The sequence below is a fragment of the Haliotis rufescens genome, unplaced genomic scaffold, assembly GCF_023055435.1.
Source record: "Haliotis rufescens isolate VD_foot unplaced genomic scaffold, xgHalRufe1.0.p SCAF_7, whole genome shotgun sequence".
NCBI classification, from domain to species: domain Eukaryota; kingdom Metazoa; phylum Mollusca; class Gastropoda; order Lepetellida; family Haliotidae; genus Haliotis; species Haliotis rufescens.
The window spans coordinates 54,748,473-54,772,351 of NW_025964361.1; the positions used below are offsets into that span (position 1 = coordinate 54,748,473).

General features: G+C 42.3%; 2 protein-coding genes across 3 annotated transcripts in view; one reads left to right on the forward strand and one right to left on the reverse strand.

Moving 5' to 3' along the window:
• LOC124133711 (DNA repair protein RAD50-like) overlaps positions 1 to 13,848 on the reverse strand; it is a 56,898-nt gene extending 43,050 nt beyond the window's left edge. The window contains exons 1-11 of one of the 2 annotated variants that reach the window (XM_048387628.1): positions 13,720 to 13,848; positions 12,850 to 13,010; positions 11,843 to 11,926; positions 9,598 to 9,699; positions 7,319 to 7,423; positions 6,143 to 6,216; positions 4,490 to 4,595; positions 2,945 to 3,013; positions 2,213 to 2,302; positions 1,049 to 1,109; positions 871 to 948 (exon numbers count right to left, since the gene is read on the reverse strand). In XM_048387628.1, coding sequence (XP_048243585.1) covers positions 871 to 948; positions 1,049 to 1,109; positions 2,213 to 2,302; positions 2,945 to 3,013; positions 4,490 to 4,595; positions 6,143 to 6,216; positions 7,319 to 7,423; positions 9,598 to 9,699; positions 11,843 to 11,926; positions 12,850 to 12,978 — 898 coding nt within the window. In that variant the 5' untranslated portion in view covers positions 12,979 to 13,010; positions 13,720 to 13,848. Of the gene's footprint in view, positions 1 to 870; positions 949 to 1,048; positions 1,110 to 2,212; positions 2,303 to 2,944; positions 3,014 to 4,489; positions 4,596 to 6,142; positions 6,217 to 7,318; positions 7,424 to 9,597; positions 9,700 to 11,842; positions 11,927 to 12,849; positions 13,011 to 13,685 lie in introns of both variants that reach the window. The other variant, XM_048387627.1, reaches the window with a different exon arrangement.
• A 241-nt stretch (positions 13,849 to 14,089) lies between these two features.
• Positions 14,090 to 22,372, forward strand: LOC124133712 (N(4)-(Beta-N-acetylglucosaminyl)-L-asparaginase-like). The gene is made up of 8 exons (XM_046498195.2): positions 14,090 to 14,240; positions 14,781 to 14,931; positions 15,347 to 15,459; positions 15,747 to 15,859; positions 17,621 to 17,808; positions 19,028 to 19,135; positions 19,650 to 19,783; positions 21,580 to 22,372. Exons 1-8 carry the CDS (start codon positions 14,108 to 14,110, stop codon positions 21,672 to 21,674), a joined length of 1,035 nt encoding a protein of 344 aa, XP_046354151.1. The 5' UTR covers positions 14,090 to 14,107; the 3' UTR covers positions 21,675 to 22,372.
• Positions 22,373 to 23,879: the final 1,507 nt, after the last annotated feature.

The window sequence follows — 23,879 nt, forward strand, 5'->3', positions numbered from 1 at the left end:
CTGGCATGACCAAGGGATGCAACTCTGCACAGTGAATCGCGGCGCCTTAGACAACTGGGCCACCCGTGCCCCCGTGTAACTTAAGTCCATTGTGCTGAGACAGATACTACTTTCCCTACAACTCACGTTCAATGTGACACTACAGATGATACTTATCACAAAACTAATGCTCAATGTGACATTACAGATACTACTTACCCCGAAACTCATGTCCAATCAGACACTACAGATACTACTTACCCTGAAACTCATGTCCAATCAGACACTACAGATACTACTTACCCTGAAACACATGTCCAATGTGACACTACAGATACTACTTACCCTGAAACACATGTCCAGTGTGACACTACAGATACTACTTACCCTGAAACACATGTCTAATGAGACACTACAGATACTACTTACCCTGAAACACATGTCTAATGTGACACTACAGATACTACTTACCCTGAAACACATGTCTAATGAGACACTACAGATACTACTTACCCTGAAACACATGTCTAATGTGACACTACAGATACTACTTACCCTGAAACACATGTCTAATGAGACACTACAGATACTACTTACCCTGAAACACATGTCCAATGTGACACTACAGATACTACTTACCCTGAAACTCATGTCTAATGTGACACTACAGATACTACTTACCCTGAAACACTAGGCTAATGAGACACTACAGATACTACTTACCCTGAAACACATGTCTAATGAGACACTACAGATACTACTTACCCTGAAACACATGTCCAATGTGACACTACAGACACTCCTTACACTGAAACACATGTCCAATGTGACACTACAGACACTACTTACCCTGAAACACATGTCCAATGTGACACTACAGATACTACTTACCCTGAAACACATGTTCAATGTTGTCCTGGAGTTCCTGAATGTTTTTCTCCAGTTGTCCCTTTTCACTCTCCAGTTTCTCTGCAACACATCACACTGAACATCAGATTCTGATAATACTTCATTAACATTAACTCAAGATTATTCCACTTGCTTATATCATTCGCAAATCTGAACATACCAATTTTAGTCTTCACTTTGTAGATCTCATTAGCATTCTGTTGTATTTGATCAAGACGCTCCTGAAATGAGAGAATAAATCTGAAAATGCATAAATTACATCTGATTGGAATCTTAAATTCACAACAGAAATTGTTTCCGGTTTCTGCTCATCTGGAAATGTTTGTAACCATGGTAACAGCCATCATCAATGTCTTGTCTGGCTCTGACAACATTTGGATGATGACTGACCTACAATTTTGACCTGGTTCAGGTCCAGCAATATCTGGGAAAGATCTTTACCCAAAACATATAAACTGATTTTCAATATGGAGCCAAGTTCTCAGCCAGTTCTGTTGATAAACAGATTAGGTTCCTTGATGAAATATTGTAGCTGTTATAAACAAAAATATCAATTACAAAACAAGAACAAGAACACAGCAATGTAACCATGGTAACCGAGCCACAAACAACATATACTACTCAAAAGACGTTAAACAACAAACAATTTTTTTTCATATGACTATAATTAATCTAACATGACTGGTGGGTATTGAAACACACAGCCTTACAGTTGTGGGATTTTTGTAACTTTTTTTTAGTAGTAAAAATGTTTCCATCATAAACTGGAATAGTGAGTGAGTGAGTGGCTTGTAAAGAATCAAGTCTTAAAAGAGTATAAAATTCCCCAAAATTTTAGGCAGACAAACCGGACTTGCAATTTTGCAAATGTACCAGACAAGATAAAATGTTGCCAGTCCAGACTTTTCCAGGCTAACAAATAAGTCAGAAACAAAAGAGTAAACATAAGAATAGTACTGTTGAATGTAAGTTCTCAGAAAAGAGCAATAAAACTGGGGGATTGTCAGCCTAGTAACTGTAACCCCTGACCATCGGGCATGCAACTTTTCAAAACTGACCGTCCGCCAGCAAATCAGGCTGTCTCGGACTGCTGGGCAGGTGTGTATTTTAAACACTGGTCTTGACCAGGCAACCAATGAGCAAAGAGCCACACCATCAGGGTGGTGACAGGCAATCAACAAGTCCCTCAGCCTGACCACTCCATCCAACTAAGTCACCTTAGGATGACCAGCAGTAGAGTGATGGGGACCCAAGTCCCAAAAGTTCAACACCCTGGAGCGTCCTTACAAGATGTGATGTGTACTGAACACTAGGCTGTACTGACCTCTATCGGGCCGAGTTGCACGGTTATCTTGGCCACTGACTCTTTGGATGCTGCCGCCTTGCCGTTGAGTTCCTCCAGGTCGGACTGCAGCTGCAACACATGGAAGGGCAGCTGTTTTCACCACAGCTGTAACACATGGGTGGAGGGTTTGGGCAAGGGTGGGGGCACCTGTTTTCACCACAGCTGTAACACATGGGAGGAGGGTTTAGGCGAGGGTGGGGGCAGCTGTTTTCACCTCAGCTGTAACACATGGGTGGAGGGTTTAGGCGAGGGTGGGGGCAGCTGTTTTCACCTCAGCTGTAACACATGGGTGGAGGGTTTGGGCAAGGGTGGGGGCACCTGTTTTCACCTCAGTTGTTATCACCATAGCTGTAACATATGGGAGGAGGGTTTGGGCGAGGGTGGGTGCAGTTGTTATCACCACAGCTGTAACACATGGGTGGAGAGGGGTTCTGTGAGGGTGGGTGCAGCTGTTTTCACCTCAGCTGTAACACATGGGTGGAGAGGGGTTGGGTGAGGGTTGGGGCACCTGTTTTCACCACAGCTGTAACACACGGGAGGAGGGGTTGGGCAAGGATGGGGGCAGCTGTTTTCCCTTGTGGCCATGGTTGGCCAAGAACTGCCCTAGGCTATTATTTCCATAGGGAAGAAGTAACCAGGGGTATGTTTCACCCTGGGGCATGTTACACCGGCCCCTCCCCCCACATCCCCTTGCCCTCCCCACTGTCCTACCTGAGCTGCCTTGTCCTTGTGATCCTTCAGGTACTTGAGGTCCTGCTTGTACAGCTTGATGCTACCGTCCTGTCAACACAGAGCAGGTGAATGAGTGAGTGGGAGAGTGATTGAGTGAGTGGGAGAGTGATTGAGTGAGTAGGAGAGTAAATGAGTGAGTGAGTAAGTGGGAGAGTGATTGAGTGAGTGGGAGAGTAAATGAGTGATTGAGTAAGTGGGAGAGTGATTGAGTGAGTGGGAGAGTGATTGAGTGAGTAGGAGAGTGAGTAAGTGAGTGGGAGAGTGAGTGAGTGAGTGGGAGAGTGAGTAAGTGAGTAGGAGAGTGAGTGAGTGAGTGGGAGAGTGAGTGAGTGAGTGAGAGTGAGTGAGTGAGTGAGTGGGAGAGTGAGAGTGGGAGAGTGAGTAAGTGAGTAGGAGAGTGAGTGAGTGAGAGGGAGAGTGAGTGAGTGAGAGGGAGAGTGAGTGAGAGTGAGTGAGTGAGTGAGTGAGTGGGAGAGTGAGTAAGTGAGTGGGAGAGTGAGTGAGTGAGTGGGGGAGTTATTGAATGAGTGAGTGGGAGAGTGAGTGAGTGAGAGGGAGAGTGAGTGAGTGGGTGGGAGAGTGAGTGAGTGAGTGGGGGAGTTATTGAATGAGTGAGTGGGAGAGTGAGTGAGTGAGAGGGAGAGTGAGTGAGTGAGTGGGAGAGTGAGTGAGTGAGTGGGGGAGTTATTGAATGAGTGAGTGGGAGAGTGAGTGAGTGAGAGGGAGAGTGAGTGAGTGGGTGGGAGAGTGATTGAGTGAGTGGGGGAGTTATTGAATGAGTGAGTGGGAGAGTGAGTGAGTGAGAGGGAGAGTGAGTGAGTGAGTGGGAGAGTGATTGAGTGAGTGGGGGAGTTATTGAATGAGTGAGTGGGAGAGTGAGTGAGTGAGAGGGAGAGTGAGTGAGTGAGTGGGAGAGTGAGTGAGTGGGAGAGTGAGAGGTTGGATGGGAGAGTGAGTGAGTGAGTGGGAGAGTGATTGAGTGAGTGGGAAAGTGATTGAGTGAGTGGGAGAGTGATTGAGTGAGTGGGAGAGTGAGTGAGTAAGTGGGAGAGTGATTGAGTGAGTGGGAGAGTGAGTGAGTGATTGGGAGAGTGAGTGAGTGAGTGGGAGACTGAGTGAGTGGGTGAGTGGGAGAGTGAGTGAGTGGGAGAGTGAGAGGTTGGATGGGAGAGTGAGTGAGTGAGTGGGAGAGTGATTGAGTGAGTGGGAAAGTGATTGAGTGAGTGGGAGAGTGAGTGAGTGATTGGGAGAGTGAGTGAGTGAGTAGGAGACTGAGTGAGTGGGAGAGTGAGTGAGTGGGAGAGTGATTGAGTGAGTGGGAAAGTGATTGAGTGAGTTGGAATGTGATTGAGTGAGTGGGAGAGTGAGTGAGTGAGTGGGAGAGTGATTAAGTGAGTGGAGAGTGATTGAGTGAGTGGGAATATGATTGAGTGAGTGGGAGAGTGATTGAGTGATTCTGCCCCGAAATCCAACAGGGAGACAAGCATGGGGTTCTGGGGTCAAGGAATACCATGTACAACTAACCTGTTCCTGTTTGAGTTTCCGAATAGTCTCGAGCACCTTGGTGTATCTGGTCGAGGCGAAGATGGCGTCAAACTTTTCCTTCAAGGCCTTACCCTCACACAGTGGCCTGGACAGAAGCAGACTCCATGACAACATTATCTACTGTATCTCTACTGCACGACAACATTCTTGTCATCTTCCCAAGTCCAATCAAATTTGCGTAACGAACGTGGCATCCGGTTTGTAAACAACATGGATTTCAACGAGCAGATTTCAACTGTAGGATTTGCAAAGCATGTGTACCGCCAACTGGGTCAACAGATATTTTGCAAATCATTTCATGATTTAATTGAGATGCTCAAATGATTCGATGCACTTCTTGAGGTAAAACCCGTTTTTATTTCAATATAGATCTTGATTATTGATGAGATCATCTTGACTTGGCGCCACAATTTTATTTGAAGCATATGCAAGTGATATGAGAGATGGAATCTGATTGGTCAATAGGAGGGACACAGAAGGGACATTACTCGTAATTGCCACTTTTGGTGCTACGATTGAGCCTGGAAATTCCAGCCTTGTTTCGGCAAGGGTGGAAGCTTGACTTTCATAATAAGTTAATGCCCTTACCTCAGGAAGATGCATTCTTGTCCACGTTGCAACTCTTAATTACTTAACAGTTCAGACAAGTCAAGTCAAGAAACATATTATTCATCTTTTGAGTTGTCTTGAGCAGTATTCACAGGGCAAAAGCACATACGGTGTAAAAATATTGACGTCCAGTTCAAATGACAGGATGCTAAATAATATCTGTTCAATGAAAATACCATCTTCTTTCATGACTGAAACAATCTCATTAAAATCAGATCTGAGTGTTCACTACATCTACACAAGGTCAGAGGACATAACATCAGAACGACCTTTCATCTGTCCAGAGCAGAGATTACGAGATATAGAACGTGAAAGTCTGAATGTGTTTTCTTATCATTCACCATCCAAAGGGTTAACATGGGGCATTCTGAACGACTGCTACAGGCTGTAAGACTGAATGCTGGACATCTCGCGCTTCAATGGGTTAAACAGTGTATTTGAAACGGGAGAGACCTATCATAGCCTGTGCAAGGCCGTAGTTAACTTTTTTTGACAGGGGGGGCAAATATTTGTAAAGTATCACTTGTCCCCAACTTGTATTTTCATGATTCAAATAAAACTGTTTTCTATAAAAATTCAGGGGGGGGGGGGCAACTCCCCCCCCCCTGCCCCCCCCCGGCTAACTACGTCACTGCTGTGGGAAGTACTGCCACACCATCTTGGCTACCTGTTAGCATGGTTTGACATACCAGATTTCAAATTTTGAATCAAGAATTTTGTGACAAGTCTGGAATGGAAGTCGTCGCCATTTGAAGCTAGTGCCGATAAATCTCGAGAAAGCTGCTTTCTGATTGGCCAATGTTGACTTCCTGTTGATTGGTTGGTCAAAGTTTGTGTAAGGTTGTTCTGACGTAACCTGTAATGCGAAGTCCTCAGATCTTTGGCGTAGCAGATAATTGAGGATGTCTGAATTAGGAAATGTTTCCAATTTTGGAATGTTTCCTGAAATTTGCTGCAGACCCAAGGCTGAAGCTGGTCATAATTGCAGTTGTCATGACTACCAGCGTACACAAACAAGCTTACCAGTTGGACTCCTCTTGGTGGCAGAAGATGACGTTGTCCAGCACGGCCTTGGACACACCCAGTGCTGTCACCATCTGCAGCAGTCACAGATGAATATATACAGCCATGTCCACCACCTTTCCATGGTGTGTTTTGTTTTACCTATAGGTGTATTGGACTCAACACCTCACCTTTTCACTTGCAAGTGTTGGTCTATCATACACCTAACACCTACATTTTTCTCATATCAAAGTTATTTCTACATTGCGTTCAAGATTATTGCACTTTGAGATACCATGCTGCAGTTTAACATGAATACCCCACTCAGACACAGTTTATGGTTCCGAGCCAACCAGTCCTTGTTTTAGCCCCTTAATGCCGAGTGCAATACAGGGTTACAACGAGTACCATCTTTTAACATCTTTTGGTATAAAGTGGCTGAGGATCGACTCCTGACCTTCCGCTCTCCGGGCGGACGCTCTACCACTAGACCTGGGCCCCGTTCCACAAAGCGATCGTAACTACAATCAATCTTAGAGACTTACGTCGATTCTAAAATTGTCTTAGCTAAAGTTTACAACCGTTCCACAAAGCGATCTTAGGGCGATTGTAACTTTACAAGTTCTTAAGTAGCTGATCTTAACAAAGATCGGAATCTTCAGCCATAAAGATACAAAATTTTCCCATTTTCCCTTGGGTCATGTTTAGCAGACGACGCATTTCCTTGCACGCCATAATAAAAGTCGCCATCTTTGTTGTTATGGTACAATATTTAAGATCGATTTTAGCAATCCTAAGTTGGTCCGGAGGAACTTAGCATTTTGATCTTAACTTACAACTCTCTAAGTTAAGATTGCTTTGTGGAACGGGCGGCTGATTGTAACAAAAATTTAAGATCTCATACTTAGTGAGTTACAATCAACTTACCCCTCAGATTGCTTTGTGGAACGGGGCCCAGGGAGCAGTCAGGAGGAGCAAAGTCAGACGTGATGCAGGTCTCACTTTAGCCTCTAAATGCCGAATGCCAGGCAGGATATCATCAAGTACCATCTTTTAATTTCACTTTGGTGTGACCCAGCCAGGGTTCGAACCTTTCACTCTCCGGGTGAACACTGTACCACTAGACCATGGAGGGGTGACATGATGGGGAACTGGGGACCTATTCTGCCCTGAAAGAATCAATTAGGCGTGACGTACCTCCTTGTCCAGTTCGGCACACCTGGAAGTGATACTCTTCTTCTGTCCATCAGGTCCCCATCTCGAGATCACTCCATCTAGTGTCCGCGTCTCAATCTTTTTCACCTGATACACACAAATAGAGGTGAGTTTAAGGAGTTTAACGTCGCGTCAAAGATTATTGCACTTATATAGCGACGTGCATGCACGTGTGTGTGTGTGTGTGTGTGTGTGTATGTGTGTGTGTGTGGCTGCTTGCACTAGTCCGGACTGATGCCGATTTATAGTGCTAGCTCACTGAGATACCATGCCGCAGTTTAACATGAATACCCCACTCAGACACAGTATACTGACTCCGAGCCGACCAGTCCTTGTTTTATCCCCTTAATGCTGAGTGCCAGACAGGGTAACAACAAGTACCATCTTTTAACGTCTTTTGGTATGACGCGGTCGGGGATCGAACCCCGGACCTTCTGCTCTCCGGGCGGACGCTCTACCACTAGACCACGGAGGCGGCCACACACAAATAGAAAGATAGGAGATATACCTACTGTGTTTAGAAGTATGAGGTAGTCTTACTGTCTATTAGATACCTCTTATCTAAATTTAGAACCGAGCAAAACAAAACGCGAACTCTTGGGTGTTGGCAAAAGTATTGAGTGAAGTGGCATATGCTGTGTCCAAAGTTTACAGTGGGTTTTTATATGAAATTAGGAAGCCATGATAACCTTTAAACAAATTATGGTGCAGTTTTCTCCCACATATGATGGGCATTGCAAGCCTGATGCACAGCTACTGAGGCCAACATGAAATGGGTACCCTTTAGAAAATGAAGCAAGCCTAGCAAAGTTTAGTTCATCTTCCCGAGGCAAGGGCATTAACTGATTATAAAAGTCCAGTTTCCACCCTTGCCAAACTCGGCTGGAATTGCTGGGCTCGATCGTAGCACCACCAGTGGCTATTACCAGTTATGTACCTTCTAAACCTCTCCTATTTACCAATCCCATTCCACCTCTCGTATCACATGCATTTGCTTAAAACAAAATGGCGGCTCCCAGTCAGGACTATCTGATCAATAATCAAGATCTCTATTGTGATCGGGTCTCACATCGTGAAACACATCAAATCACATGAGCACCTCAATTAAAAGCATGAAAAGATTTGGAAAATATCTGCTGTGGGTGCACATGCTTCGCAAATCCTGCAATCGACTGAAATCTGCATGACAGTTTACAAACCGGATTTCGATTTTGTTGCGCAATTTGGATTGGACTATGCATAGACTCGTTAGTCCAGCCAAACTGTAACTCCATAATACCAGCCTAGTTCAGCAAGGGTGGAAACTGGACTTTTATAGTCAGTTAACTCCCTTGCCTTGTGAAGATGAGTTTAGTTCTACACCACACATCTCTATCATGATGTTACTCTGCTCACTGTGATGCAAAAGACAGAAAGTCAGTCGGCTACAGAAAAATGCTCTCTGTTCAAACTGAAAATACACTATCTCAGGCTAAAAATAATAATAGTCTTGGTTCTCAGGCACTGTTCGCATCATCAGAAAGTCTGCTGCACATTTTGTTTTTATTTCCATTATAAAAGCAATAAAAAAAATCCTTATACTTAAAAACAATGCAATCCAAAATAGCATGCAGTTACTTCCCTTTACATGCGCACTGCTTTACTGTGTATCTCACATTATGGTCATGGTGGCAATAGGAGTTTGTATGCTTGTTTATGTAGGGAGGCCCTTTCCCAGGTTGATGGTACACAACTGTTTATTTGGTTACATACTAGATTGAACAAGCAAAAATAAACAAATGCCCTCACCATATTTTTGAAATTGAAATTGAGAAACAATTCTTTTTTTTTTGTAAGCCACAGCACACTTAGTCGATTTCTAGGGTGTTTACTGCCCCGAAACATTAGTCACACACACTTTGAATATTGTAACTGCAACTCTGCAGTTTGTAATCAATAACTGGACTCATTTTTTAAAAGTACCTACTGAAAATGATTGTCAGAGAAAGAAGTACTTTTCTAATAATAGTATTGAGTGAGTGAGTTTGATTTTACGCCGCTTTTAGCAATATTCCAACAATATCACAGTGGGGGACACCAGAAATGGGCTTCACACATTGTACCCATGTCGGGAATCGAACCCGGGTCTTCGGCGTGATGAGCGAACGCTTTAACCACTAGGCTACTCGACCACCCTCTAATAATAGTAGCTACCACAGTGATGTGGCTGTCAAATGTTTAATGCATGAAAGAAGAACTGAGATGTGTCTCCCTTGGGTTACCTTCTGTGTGGCTGTGATGGACCTCTGGACGCTACACTGCTGACCGGTCATGTCTCTCATTAAGAGGCGGATCTGACCCTTCACTTCCCGCTCGTGGGCAACCTGTTCCATGGGACCAACAGTCATCACATAAATAAGACATACTTCCAATTATTAACACAGGGCTTGATGTAAGGAACTTGGTATAATTGCACCAGGTGCTTGTTGACCTTAAAAGCTAGTTGCACCAGACATTTATAGTTGCACCCTGGTCCCAGTGTCAGCCTATTAATGATGTATTGCTGTAAAACGTTACAGGAACAGGTGTACATAATCTTAAAGTGTCTACAGTTTGATGACATCAAGCCCAACAAAACATGACAAATTACACATAACACAAGATAAGTGATATATTATTGTAAATAGTGCTTAGAGGTATTGTGTTCAATTTCAATGTCGTGAGAAGAATAAAGGATTAGTCACACATATATTTATATTTTGGTGCTTATAGACATAAATATTAGGTTTTCAATAATAGGTTGGACTGGTGCATGTTTTATATAGCTAAATCGAGCCCTGTTAACATGTTTTGGAGGCTTAACAAAGGTCATTGGAACTGAAAATGTTATTGACAAGCAAGGATGGGGCAAAAATCTGTCATCCTGTCCATTTCATGGATTTCATTTACTTGAACTATGCATCTGAAAACATATCTTGACATTGAAAGCGATTGTGTTATGTCAATGTTTGCAGTTAACATTTATTATTACCTAGACCATTTGTCCTTATGCAGAAAAACTGTGTAAAACATGGGTATTGGTAATGGCACCATTCCAAGTGAAATCATCTAGATTAACAAATTTTGGGATCAACGAGTCATGTTCTGACAATGAAGGTTTCACTGTTTACAAGTTCATAGTTGCCAATGATTCTGAATTAATTTTAACATGTAGAGAAGTATGTCCCGACCAAAGATAAATTTCAAGTAGATGGTGAAATATCTACGAAACCTAAGATTGCGATCTTACAAAAATTGACCCAGGAAGACAATCTCATTAAAATCAGACCGTAGTTCTCGCTACCGCTAAACAAAGATCTGAGGACATCCCATTATGGGTCACGTCAGACCGACCTTGTGCGAACTTTGACCGACCAATGGAATGACCAATCAGAAGGCAGCTTTCTCAGGCTTTTCGGCAATTATTTCAAATTGGCGACTACACTTCGAAACATATTTTGACAAATTCTCGATTACAAATTTGAAACCTGAACAAAAAAACAAAAACATTCTCGAATGGCTAATAGATGGTCTAGATTGTAAGGATTCAGTGGTTAAACCCGTAACTATCATTCGGAATACCCCATGTTAAAGTTTTCGAGCTTGCATGATTAGAAATCACATTCCGACTGTCACTTTCATAATCTGGTAAGCGACGTTCTGATTGGTCGGATGAGTGAGTGAGTGAGTATGGTTTTACGCCGCTTTTAGCAATATTCCAGCAATATCACGGCAGGGGACACCAGAAATGGGCTTCACACATTGTACCCATGTCGGGAATCGAACCCGGGTCTTCGGCGTGACGAGCGAACGCTTTAACCACTAGGCTACCCGACTGCCCCTTGGTCGGATGAAAGGTCATTCTGACGTGACCCCAAATGGGATGTCTTCAGATCTCTGTTTAGCGGTAGCGAGAACTAAGGTCTGATTTTAATGAGATTGCCCAGGAAGAAGGCAGCATGGGAATTCCCCCAACTTGCTTCAGGGTTTCTTGACATTTCATTTTGGTCATGTTGGTGGGCTTTGCCAATTTTGACTCTAAGCTACAGACAAGCTGTGTATTTGCGTAAAATACCCCCTAAAGTTATTCAAAACCCAATTACTTTCAATTAACTTGCATACAGAAACGCAGTCATTAAATGGAAAACTCATTTGTTTGAAAACAGCACGCGTAAATACCCAATGAAGCTTTTTCAGCATTTGTATAGCAGAGCTAATTTCCGAAACAATTACGAGCTAATTTACTTTCTGAGTCAAGCCTTTATTTAGAACCGTTACATACTTCTTAAACATTATTTCATTTTTTATCAAATCTCAAAATGCTTACTCATTTTGGGAAAAACCCAATAGAGTGATGAATAGATAAGTGAAAAAATTGGTTACCCAATGAAAAATGTAATAACCCAATTAAAATAGAAACCTTTGAGTAAAAACTCAATTGCTCAGAAAGTTATCTGGAGCTCTGCAGCATGACTGGTACTGAGTTACCTTGGGATCATGGATGAACGCTCCCCCCTTGCTGCCGGGGGGCATGTCACCTGTTGTCATGTACTTCAGACACTCGATCACAGTCTGAAACATACATCCTCGGAGTGTAGGTTGTAAGAAACCTGAGTGTTGCAGTGCAAGTCTGTGTGATCGGAATACTAGTAACTTGGAACCCTAGCCTTCAGAATTGTGTTACACCTTTGGATGTTGGTGATTATCACACCGCTTTGATCAATATTCTAGCTATAATAGAGCATGTCAGAATGATGTTGGAGGGAAGCCCGAAATAAGCAGGCCTTTGACGTGTACCACTTTGGCGAAACCCACTTACACAGGCATGACGTTCACAAACCCGGAGACATCAGAGTGACCAGGATTTGAACCCACGATCTGCTTTATTAGAGTGCAGTCAGCAATATTTGAGTTATATCATAGGTTCCTGATACACCTAAGGGACACAACTCTGAACAGCAAATTGCGGAGCCTTAGACCACAGACATTCTCCCAGACACAAGAGGTGAGGTGAAATTGGGTTTAACGTCGCGTCCAAGATTTTTGCATTTATATAGCGACGTGCATATACGTGTGTGTATGTGGCTGCTTGTACTAGTCCGGACTGATGCCGATTTATAGTGCTAGCGCACTGAGATACCATGCCGCAGTTTAACATGAATACCCGACAGTATACTGACTCCGAGCCGACCAGTCCTTGTTTTAGCCCCTTAATGTCGAGCGCCAGACAGGGTAACAACAAGTACCATCTTTTAACGTCTTTTTGGATGACGCGGCCGGGGATCGAACCCCGGACCTTCCGCTCTCCGGGCAGACGCTCTACCACTAGACCACGGAGGCGGCCCAGACACAAGAACTGTGCTCATTAATATAATGAACATGATGATGAACTCATTTTACATCAGATGCAATACATGTAACTTGTAATTTTGATTTGATAAAATTTATCGATGTATCGTGGAATAAAATTATCAGCAGTAGTCATGGGCACGTACAGTTTTCCCTGTACCATTAGGGCCAAGGATGAGAGTCAGGGGCTTGAAGAATGTGATGACCTGTTTGTTAGGATCATCTGGACCGAAGCTTCGCACCCCCTGAATGCTCATTTTCTCTATGGTTGACATTGTTGAAGGTTGGTTTCTTACTCTGAAAGAACCTGACAGTGAAGACAAAATTAATTTTTTTAAACATGTGATATGACAAATGAGTGGACCAAAACGAAAATTATGATACATTTATTATTGACTGTGTCTGTATATCCATTTTTTAATGAATATATTGGAACCAGTCATTTATTAATGGGATGGGAGTGTCCAGAAGGAATCAGTGGAAGAAATGTGAATAGGGAAGGGTCTTAAACATACACACAAATGGGGGAAGAGTGTCATGTTTAAAATGGAAAGTTCATAACATAAAGTGCTTTGGCATGTTGTCTTTTCAGGGAGTGTCATTAAAAAAATGTACAAGGACATGGTGAAAGCCATCCAAAAATATGACAAGCATTAGGTTAGGGTTATTATTTTCAGTACATTGGTGCATCAACTAAAAATATCCCCTCCCCCAAACTGGTCACTTACAATAAAATAATTATTATTTATAGTTAACCCTTTCATGTGGCATGAATATCGCATATATCCTAAAGACGACTGGGGCATACTCCGATCTGCTGGTCACAATGCTATTCATCTGCGTGAAACAAAGACTTCTCTGTAAATCACGTTTTCCGACAAGATATTCCACGCAACAAAACTGACTGTTATCTGGTTATCGTCTGGTATTTAGCAGGTTAGTTCGCATAGGTGTTTTTTCTAGTCTATGTCATCGAACATACCAAATTAGAGGTGACAACCACGCCAAATCCTTACTAAATTAACGAGGCACGGGTACACCATTTAACGAGCTACCATGTTGTTGAAAACAACTTATATCCCTGAAAAGAAAACACGCCAAAATCAACACAAACTCGCTGACTGTGACAGTTTCCCGCGAAGGGAGCACTGGGTTAAGTTATAACATGCAAGTCCTAAGTTGAATCAGCGATATATTTAGTTGAATCACAAAACCGTCATAAGGGTATAAGTATTAATTCATCTATAATTATTTTGCAAAATAACTCTAAAAGGGTCTCAAACGTTACAATTAGAAAAACATGTTAGCTGTACAATGATTTCTCCCCATGCGCTGCCTCAAAATAGGCTGTGTGAAGTCCAAAGTGTCATCCGTGTAAGGAGATTACAGTCACATGATTTCAAAATGGCGGCGCCCATGGGATTACGAGTTTTATTATTTGATGTTGCTGTTTTGTTGTGTTTCTCTGTAAATGGGAGTGCAGGCCCACTGCCTCTTGTAATCAATACATGGCCGTTCACGAACGCAACTTTGAAAGGTATATTCTTGATTTTGTTTCTAAGAATATGGATTCTGTTTTCTCGTTCTTTTGATATTATCATATGTTCAGGATATGACATACATTTGAAATTTGTGGTGTCCTAATCATAAAGATGAATAAACATGTTTGAATAGATTTGAATGAATTAGAGCACCGAGATCAGACAATGAGAATCTATTTAATAGAATCACTTAAAGAAACTATCACTTTTCAGGTTCAACGACAATATCATGTCGGACTTTCATTTTTGTGGAAGCCGCGGTGGCTGAGTGGGTGAGATCGCTGACACCGTGTGCTGGCGATTAGGCGCCTCACTCTGGCAGTGTGGGTTCGAATCCCGGACGGGACTCAACCCAAAAAAGTACGAGAATCTGTACTTTACTCAGAAAGTGTTATCCCAAATATAACATTTGTGACAATATCATGTTATAAGTATGAGAATATGTAAAAAAATAAGAAAACTAAGGCACTGTTACCTACTGTAACATCCAGCAGATTACAGTTCTGTGTCTGAGTTTGTGCCTGTTGTTCATTTAGCTTGGAGTGAGATTCAGACAGGGAGCTATCTGGATGCCCTGGTTGCGGGATGCAGTGAATGTGAGAGCCAGCAGTGTGATGGAACTGTGGGATATGGAGGCAGTCCAGATGAAATTGGGGAGACAACTCTCGATGCCATGATCATGGATGGGTATTTAGACAATATATGATCATATTTGTGTTCTCTATGAATAAAATAAAGATATATTTGTTGAACACTGTATCATTTGTATTTGGACTATCATATAGATTTTATAACATATTCACCGAGAATAACTGTCAAGGTTACTTATATATCTCTGTCTATAAGGCAATTTTTTTGTACCTAGAATGAGTAATTGCTTTTGGGGCGTGAGGCAATAGGCTATTCACTAACTTATCTATATGTACATTAATGTGTTATACATGCATGAGGATACTTTATTGATGGGAAAAATCTTTAGGAATGTCAGTCATGCTTAGTCTCAAGATGCACCTTGACTTATGGTATTCTGTTAATCATGTTAGTCAGAAGAGTGAAAATGCTTTTTTATTTGGTATAATGAAATAACTGTTTTGGTTGACAGAGAGACCCATGATGTTGGATCAGTTGGAGATCTGAGACGTGTGAAGAATGCAATAGGCGTCGCCAGAGCTGTAATGGACTACACTCAACAGACTCTTCTTGTGGGAGAATCAGGTAACCATGTGACTCCAGTGTACCAATTGACACGAGGGACAATGCGATTCTGTGGAAATTTTGAACTAGTATTATGAAGATCATTTTCTTTTCAACAGCATTGTGTATAATATCCCATTTTCAGATGTCAATCATATAGTTTAAAAAAAATCAAATATACACTGATATTGTCCATGATATTTGGACGGTTTTGTATTTGTAGAGCTTGTAACACTCCTTACTATTAATAAGGAGACTTTTTCGATTTTTGGTCCCTTAAGTATACCTCATCACTCAATTTGTTTAAGCCAAAGATTTTGCTGTTGAGATGGGATTCAAAGAAGAGAGTTTAACGACTAACAGGTCAGCAGAGATACACAGTTCTTGGCTCCAAAACAAGTGTCAGCCTAACTATAGACAGGTGAGTGTCTTATCTCCATCAATCCTTGAGGGAGAACCCGGCCTGGGTAACTTACAGTTACCCCATGCTTGATGTAATAGGTGTCTGAAAAGGGAAGTAATCTGCATTGTTCAAAATACATATTCGCTGCCGGGATCCCGTTTCTATTCCAGAATCACAACTGTATGGATTGATGCTCATGATGTCAATCACTTGATTGTCTGATCCAGACTCAATTATTTACAGACACCCATCATGTAGCTGGAATATTGCTGAGTGCAGTATTAAACAATAAACACACACACACATATACCAGAATCACTGTTAGACATGAGGAAATCTTCAATAAAATACAGCAGTGAAATGAATCAGGGTGTATATATGGGGGGCCATCTTTATGATATTCGAGCCATATCATGGAAGGGACACCAAGACACTATCCTGGAACTGTTCTGGGTGAACAATACCTTCCAAATGACGTGCTGGTTTTCTTGGGGAATTAGTCAGCAAAGAGCCAGAGTCACAGGAGACAAATCACAATTTTATTTACAAGAACAATTAACAATTTACAATATCTTAGAAAATAACTGAGGGTGCCACAGAGAGTCGGTACACACTCTGGGCTGTGGGAGAGAGGTCTGCTTGGTAAGAGAGTCAAACCCCTTCTCTCCTTCTCTCCTCTCAATCATTCTGGACCAAGGCTTATATAGCCAAGGTCACCTGACATTTAGTAAGTAATAAATATAAATGTAAACAGTAAATCATCAGTGACATACTTGCACATCCTGTTCAGGATGGCAGACGGTCGATGTACACAAAACTGGGGATTAACAATTAGGATTAGCATCTTATAAATAACAGCAATTAAATGTTTCAAGGCATATAGATGTCATGGCTCCAGGGTAATGAGCCTTTGCAATCAAATGTTCTTCAGACAATGGGTGTCGTAAATCAGTCACCATGACAACACTCTCCTAGTTTACACCCGTACAAAAGTTGAAAGTTTGGGTTGTTCTGACCTGTGTAATGTATATGTTATCACTAAACAGGTTAGTAGACTGTCCAGGGGGCAGGTGTGTAAGGTGCTGTGCAGAGTTACGTTCCTTAGACATGCCAGGAACCTATGATCATGGCTTCGTGTCCCATATTTGTGCTGACTATGTTTCTCTGTTTTTCAAAATGGTTAACCCCTTTGACCTGCATCACTTCTAACTTACCCCCAGATGAAGTTAGAATGACTTCATAAAGTTGAAATACTTGTCACATTGGCATTATACCAAACCAACCCTCTCACTAGTAGGCTTTCCGAATTCGTTTCTATGAGTGCACTCTAGGGCTGGGACGAGTCCAAATTTACTACCCGGGTATCCGACCCCCTATTACCCGACCCTACCTGGATACCCGCTGTAGGTCTCAAGAGTTGGGAACAAAATGTCTGATTGGGAATTGTTTTACCACAGCCCTGGCCAAAACTATTTAGATACATGTATCAAACAATCAGATCATGGTACACTGAAGTTTGACTGAAGTTTTATCTTTACTCAAACATATACAAGTCAAAAGGAATGTGTGTATCGTCAGAAAGAACATTAGCGACATATAGTGTAACCATTGAGCTTGGTGAGTTTTTGTCATTAAACAGTATATCATGTGACTAACCACGGGTCTGGGTAGTCCTGTGGGTACCCGGGTCCTACTCAGAACCCACCCGACCCGAGTACCCGAGTTACCTGTCCCAGCCCTAGTGCACTCTATGACGTTTATTTTACTGCTTGCTTACAGAATGTTTCCCCAGATCCAACAAAGAGCTGTGGCCCCTACAAGCCGAGCAGTAAGCTGTTCACACATCGAGATTTTGTTAAACCAATTCACAGATGGAACCATGATACTATTGGGATGGTGGTGGTTGATAAAGACGGGAAGATTGGATCTGGCACCTCCACCAATGGACTGTCACATAAAGTACCAGGGTAAGCTTGTATAGGTCATATGTTAATATCATTAATGTGGATAATTTTATCCCTAATGTGGATTCCGGGTAAGAATTGGTCCCCAGGTCCCTATGCTGGTTGTATCGTGAGATTTGGGGTTAGAATGTGTTCCAAGCTACCTATGCTGGTTGTCCCATGGAGATTCTGGGTTAGAATTGGTCCCCAGCTACCTATGCTGGTCGTCCCATGGAGATTCTGCGTTAGAATGTGTTCCAAGCTACCTATGCTGGTCGTCCCATGGAGATTCTGGGTTAGAATGTGTTCCAAGCTACCTATGCTGGTCGTCCCATGGAGATTCTGGGTTAGAATGTGTTCCAAGCTACCTATGCTGGTCGTCCCATGGAGATTCTGGGTTAGAATTTGTTCCAAGCAACCTATGCTGGTCGTCCCATGGAGATTCTGGGTTGGAATGTGTTCACAGCAACCTATGCTGGTCGTCCCATGGAGATTCTGGGTTAGAATGTGTTCCCAGCAACCTATGCTGGTCGTCCCATGGAGATTCTGGGTTAGGATTGGTCTCTGGCAACAGATGCTTGTCCTACGAGGCGACTTAATGGTCAGCCTCAGTGACTTAGCTGAGTGGATTGATGCTCACAATATCCATCACTAGATTGTCTGGTCTAGACTTGATTGCTTACATGCCAACATCATAAAGCTGGAATATTACTGAGTGGGGCGTAAAACAACAAACGCACACATACAGACAGATACAGATATTTTTATCAAATGACATATCCTTGCAGTTTCTTCTTCTAATTTTCTTGGGGTGGTCGGGTAGCCTAGTGGTTAAGGCGTTCGCTCGACCTGGGTTTGTACATGGGTACAATGTGTGAAGCCCATTTCTGGTGTACCCCGCCGTGATATTGCTGGAATATTGCTAAAAGCGGCGTAAAAACCATACTCACTCACTCACTCACTCTCATTTTCTTCTTGTTAATCTGTGTCCACACTGCCATCAAGTAGCCCTCGCATGAAGTGGAGATACAAGTTTTGTCAGCATCATTGTAGTGCCTTTAGTTTTAACACCATTTGATTTATTCAGTATCCCATTTATAAATACAGAGTTAGTTAATAATGGTGGCTTAATTTTTATTTGTTATGCTACCATATTTTTTTAATGTTTCCTATCCAGTTACCATAAAGTTTATTAGACATGTGTCATTGTGTTAGACATTTCTAATCTCACACCTGTTTGCAGGCGAGTGGGTGACTCTCCTATAGTTGGTGCAGGATCGTATGCCAGCGGCGGAGTAGGGGGCGCTGCAGCCACGGGGGACGGAGACATCATGATGCGCTTCCTACCCAGGTAAGTATTTCGGTTCGTGTCATTGCTTCACTAGAACTGTGGTGGCACATGATCCTGTGCACAGCGCACAGATCACAAATCAGGTGAAGTTAAGCAACGTTGGTCTCGGGGAGTAGATGGATGGTTGACTACGTTCAGCAGCTTGACTCCTGAGATTTTCTAGGGCTGCGGTCCTGCCCCACACTGAAGCACATGTACCACATGTGGTGTCTCCCTAGGCAAGTGACTTTGTTCGAAATGTGCCTCTGTTCACCCAGCAGTGAGTGGGTACCCGGTAGGACGAGATGGTAATGTGGCTGTTAACCTTCTAGTGCTTCACAGGCAGCTTGGGTAGTATACTCCCCAGGGAGCTGAGAATGAAAATCGAGTTCTCACTGATCCATTCTCTGGGATAATAATGTAAGTGCCATGAGCACACGAGCTGGTATGGAGTTTGGCGCCATACAAATGGACTCATTATTATTATTATTATTATTATTGAGAGCATGATACAATGATTGTTGCTGTATTTCAGTTTCAACGCTGTCATGATGATGGCTAATGGAGACACGCCCCAGAAGGCAGCTGAGAAAAGCATCATGCCAATCATCAAGGCCTACCCCAAGTTCGTGGGTGCTGTGATAGCGGCCAATACAAAGGGCACATATGGTGAGGAAAAGGGTTTACTGTGCAGATGTTTGAGAGCTGCAAGGTTGCATGAGAAATATGAGAAATATTGCTGTTTGTGAGATGTAATCTGAGTGCTCTTGGTTGCAGCATTCGCTGATTCCCTCTCACTGGAACCGGTTGGGTCTTGAATTGGTGGTTAAAAATAGCGGATATAACAAACCTATTTTTGGTCCCAACCATTTGCTGTATATATGCTTATAACGAACTACGGTTATAACGAACTAAAATTTGTGGTCCCTTTGAGTTTGTTATAACCATACATCACAAAGAGGTTCAAGTATTCATGGCAGATGCAGGACTGTTGTGTCTGCAAACTGATTGAGGATGCTGTTTGATTGACAGCTCTGATGTTATTGTTAAGACCCCATTTTCAAATTCTCCTCTTAAAGAAATGAACCATAGGTGATTGTGGCACTTAAAAAAAGTGATCACTTTGCTTACAGAATGTTAATCCAATTACCAATGCAGCCATTACAGCAGACATACAAAGTCTAATCGAGGTCAATGCACTCACAGATGCCTAGGATTTGTCTCTATCAAATGTCTTGAATGAGGCGCGTGCTTGTTCTTGAATCCTGGAACCAGTGTTAGAAGCAGGCAGAAAAGACAGCAATTTCCGACAAGTATCCTGTCCATACTAGCAGAGTAGAGAAGTCGCAAGTCAGATCATAGAAGGCCTTAAATCGCCTTCGTCTCACTCTTATACAGTGAATTTTGTTTATAACGAACACGGGGGCGGTCGGGTAGCCTAGTGGTTAAAGCGTTGGCTCGTCACGCCGAAGACCCGGGTTCGATTCCCGACATGGGTACAATGTGTGAAGCCCATTTCTGGTGTCCCCCGCCGTGATATTGCTGGAATATTGCTAAAAGCGGCGTAAAACCATACTCACTCACTCACTATAACGAACACGCTTAGAACAATCTGATGGATATAATGAACTGGTTTTAGTCCCGGCCATTTACTGTATGTATGTTGTACACATGCTTGTAATGAACTACGGTTATAACGAACTAAATTAGTGGTTCCTTTAAGTGTACTCATAGCCTATCCCAGTGTCAATGCAAGCTCCTCACAGCGATAGTACGTTCCCGGAGCTCTCTATACTATCGCTGCCACCAGTCAAAACTCCCCACTGTGAATAGGTGGCCACAACCATGCTTGGAGTTGAACTCGCAACCGAATGACCGTTATGTTTACAAACAAGTGACGACTGTTGTGACGCCGAATAAACTTATCGCTGCTAAATTACTTTCTTCGTTTGTCAATTTGAATTTCTGTTTCATTAAAACTATCATGTTATTGATATAGTAAGAATGTAAGGGAGAAGTTGGTTGATTTTCCGTTAGTCTGCAATCTCGAACCAATCTGATTATCAAAACAACAAAGTAAGTTCATCTGGAAAACATGGTTAGTCGTAAACCTTTTCAAATTGAAATATGATGGCATTCCCAAAGACAGAAACAAAAGTATAAACGTTACTACATATGGGGTTGGAGGGCAAATTTCAAGATTCTTGAAATGGCCGCGCCCACACTGGTGGCAGCGATGTTACCGAGAGTGTAACAAAGGTGTCACGCGCTGGGAAGGAGCTTGGTGTCAATGCACAAAAGGGGGATAACTCTCAAGATTTCTTGTTGTTGCATACCATCACTAAAAAAGATCTAGAAATAATGGGACTTGATATGTTGTGAATGTTTCAGTTAGCTGCCACTTTCTATCATCAGACATTATCTTACAATATATAATTCCACATTACATATTTGTTCTGTTTCAGGAGCTGCTTGCCATGGGTTAGGGTCCCCCTTCAAGTTCTCTGTGAGAAGTCCTGACACGCCCACTGTCACTGTTATAGAGCAGCCATGTATATAACTCGAGGTCATGTTGTTTATCTGTATGATTTGTGACATTGTTGATGGTTTGCACTTCAAATACGTGAAGCATATGTACACGCTGGTAATATAACCACACACCAAGCCCTACTCTTTTGGTTGGTTGGTTGGTTTGTTGTTTAACGCCGCACTCAGCAATATTCCAGCTATATGACGGCGGTCTGTAAATAATCAAGTCTGGATCAGACAATCCAGTGATTGACATCATGAGCTTCGATCCACGCAATTTAGATACGATGACATGCATCAACCAAGTCAGCGAGCCTAACCACTCGATCCTGTTAGCCGCCTGTTACGGCAAGCATGAGTTGCTGTATGGATTTGTGACATTGTAGGGAACATGTGATATATAGAATATTTTTGTTTGGTCTTAGTACAAGGAATGGGTCGATAACTGGATTGTCTGGTCCAGACTCGATTATTTACAGATCGCTGTGATATGGCTGGAATATTGCTACCAAGAAAGGGTCAATCACTGGATTGTCTGGTCCACACTTGATCTTTTACAGACCGTTGTCATACAGCTGGAATATTGCTGAGTGCAGCGTTAAACAACAAACAAACAAACAAACAAAACAAGGAATGGGGATAGTGCCTAATGTGTTTTGATTCACAAGGTGCCTTGAATTTATGATGTTACTTGTTAAAATGCAAACATAGATGTCTTTAATTTGATTATTAGAATGATATTCTGTATTTGAATATGAATATGAAATTATAGATATTTTTTTTGTAACAAGCAGTGGTTTGTTTGAATACATCTTTATTAACATACATTGACAGGGGCGGTCGGGTAGCTTAGTGGTTAAAGCGTTCACTCGTCAGGCCGTAGACCCGGGTTCGATTCCCGACATGGGTACAATGTGTGAAGCCCATTTCTAGTGTCCCCTGCCGTGATATAGCTGGAATATTGCTAAAAGCGGCATAAAACCTCATCACTCACTCACTCACTGGCAATTTACACCGACAAGGACTGATAATATTGTCCTTAAATTTGAATATGCACATTTTCCTGTGTTTCATGCCTTCAAGTATCTACACCCACTTCGTCCAGAATCAGCAGCGTGTCTTTCAAGGAGTAACTGATTTTTGTTACTTGATTTCATTTGACCATATGAATAATCAAACCTTTCACTCCACCCTGATGTAAATATGCTTATCCATCAGTTTTGTATGAAAAGAAACAGTAGTCACATTATCAACCACACCAAAACAAATTTATATTTTTTATTACGTTTCTGGGCAATTCAAACATGTGGTACCGTATTCGACGTAATAAGCGCCCCGCTCTAATAAGCGCCCACGGCGATATTTGCTAATATATTGGCTAGTGAACAATCCCAATTAGCACCCCTTCCGATTGATCAATGTAAACAACACCTATTTATTTGTGTATAATACGCACTCGTGTGTAATATGCACCCTCATTCATGGGCAATTAAATTCTGGAAATATATATCTGTCGTATATAAACATTTCTGGCTGTCAGCATAAACCACGAAATATATCTTTTAACTCTGTTTTTTTTCACCAAAATAATATTCTAATAAGAGCCCCCTATTTCTAATTTTGAGAGCACCCTGGGCGCTTATTACGTCGAATACAGTATTTGTTTTCTAAGATAATATTGATAGAAATCCTATGTTAGGGTCATCATCTCTTCTTATACATATCCAAATTTTAAGTATTCATTTTATGCATCTGTCATAGATTAAGACCCCACCCCCAAAGCATGATGTTTCAGGCCCTGTCTGTATTATTTTCAACTTCTGTCCGTGTAGTCCTGTAGGCACCCGGGTCCTACTCAGGACCCACCTGACCCGAGTACCCGAGTTACCCGTCCCAGCCCTACCAGAAACATTATACTTTAGGGTGGGCTGTGAGTGAAACATTACATTTCAAAACCACAAGGCTGACCAACATTACCTTACCTGATGAATGAGTGAGTGTGTTTAGCATGTTTAAGGACCCGTGTGTCACAGTGTGTCAGCAAGTAGGGGAAGAGAGCTTCAGTTAAGTGATACAAGTAGTCCATGTTTACCAATCAAATGAAATCCATAAATATATGTTTGATGCTTGACAAGCCAAGGTTCATATTCGGGGCAAATCTTGGATTTGAACCAGGACCAGAGATTCCTGGCAGCCATGATGACTGTGTGGCACCTTATACCACCGGGCCACCATG

Coding starts and splice junctions, on each gene's coding strand:
- LOC124133712 (XM_046498195.2), top strand. CDS start 14,108: ATGGCGGCGCCCATGGGATTACGAGTTTTATTATTTGATGTTGCTGTT. Junction 14,241..14,780: donor CACGAACGCAACTTTGAAAG/GTATATTCTTGA, acceptor TTGTTCATTTAG/CTTGGAGTGAGATTCAGACA. Junction 19,784..21,579: donor CAATACAAAGGGCACATATG/GTGAGGAAAAGG, acceptor GTTCTGTTTCAG/GAGCTGCTTGCCATGGGTTA.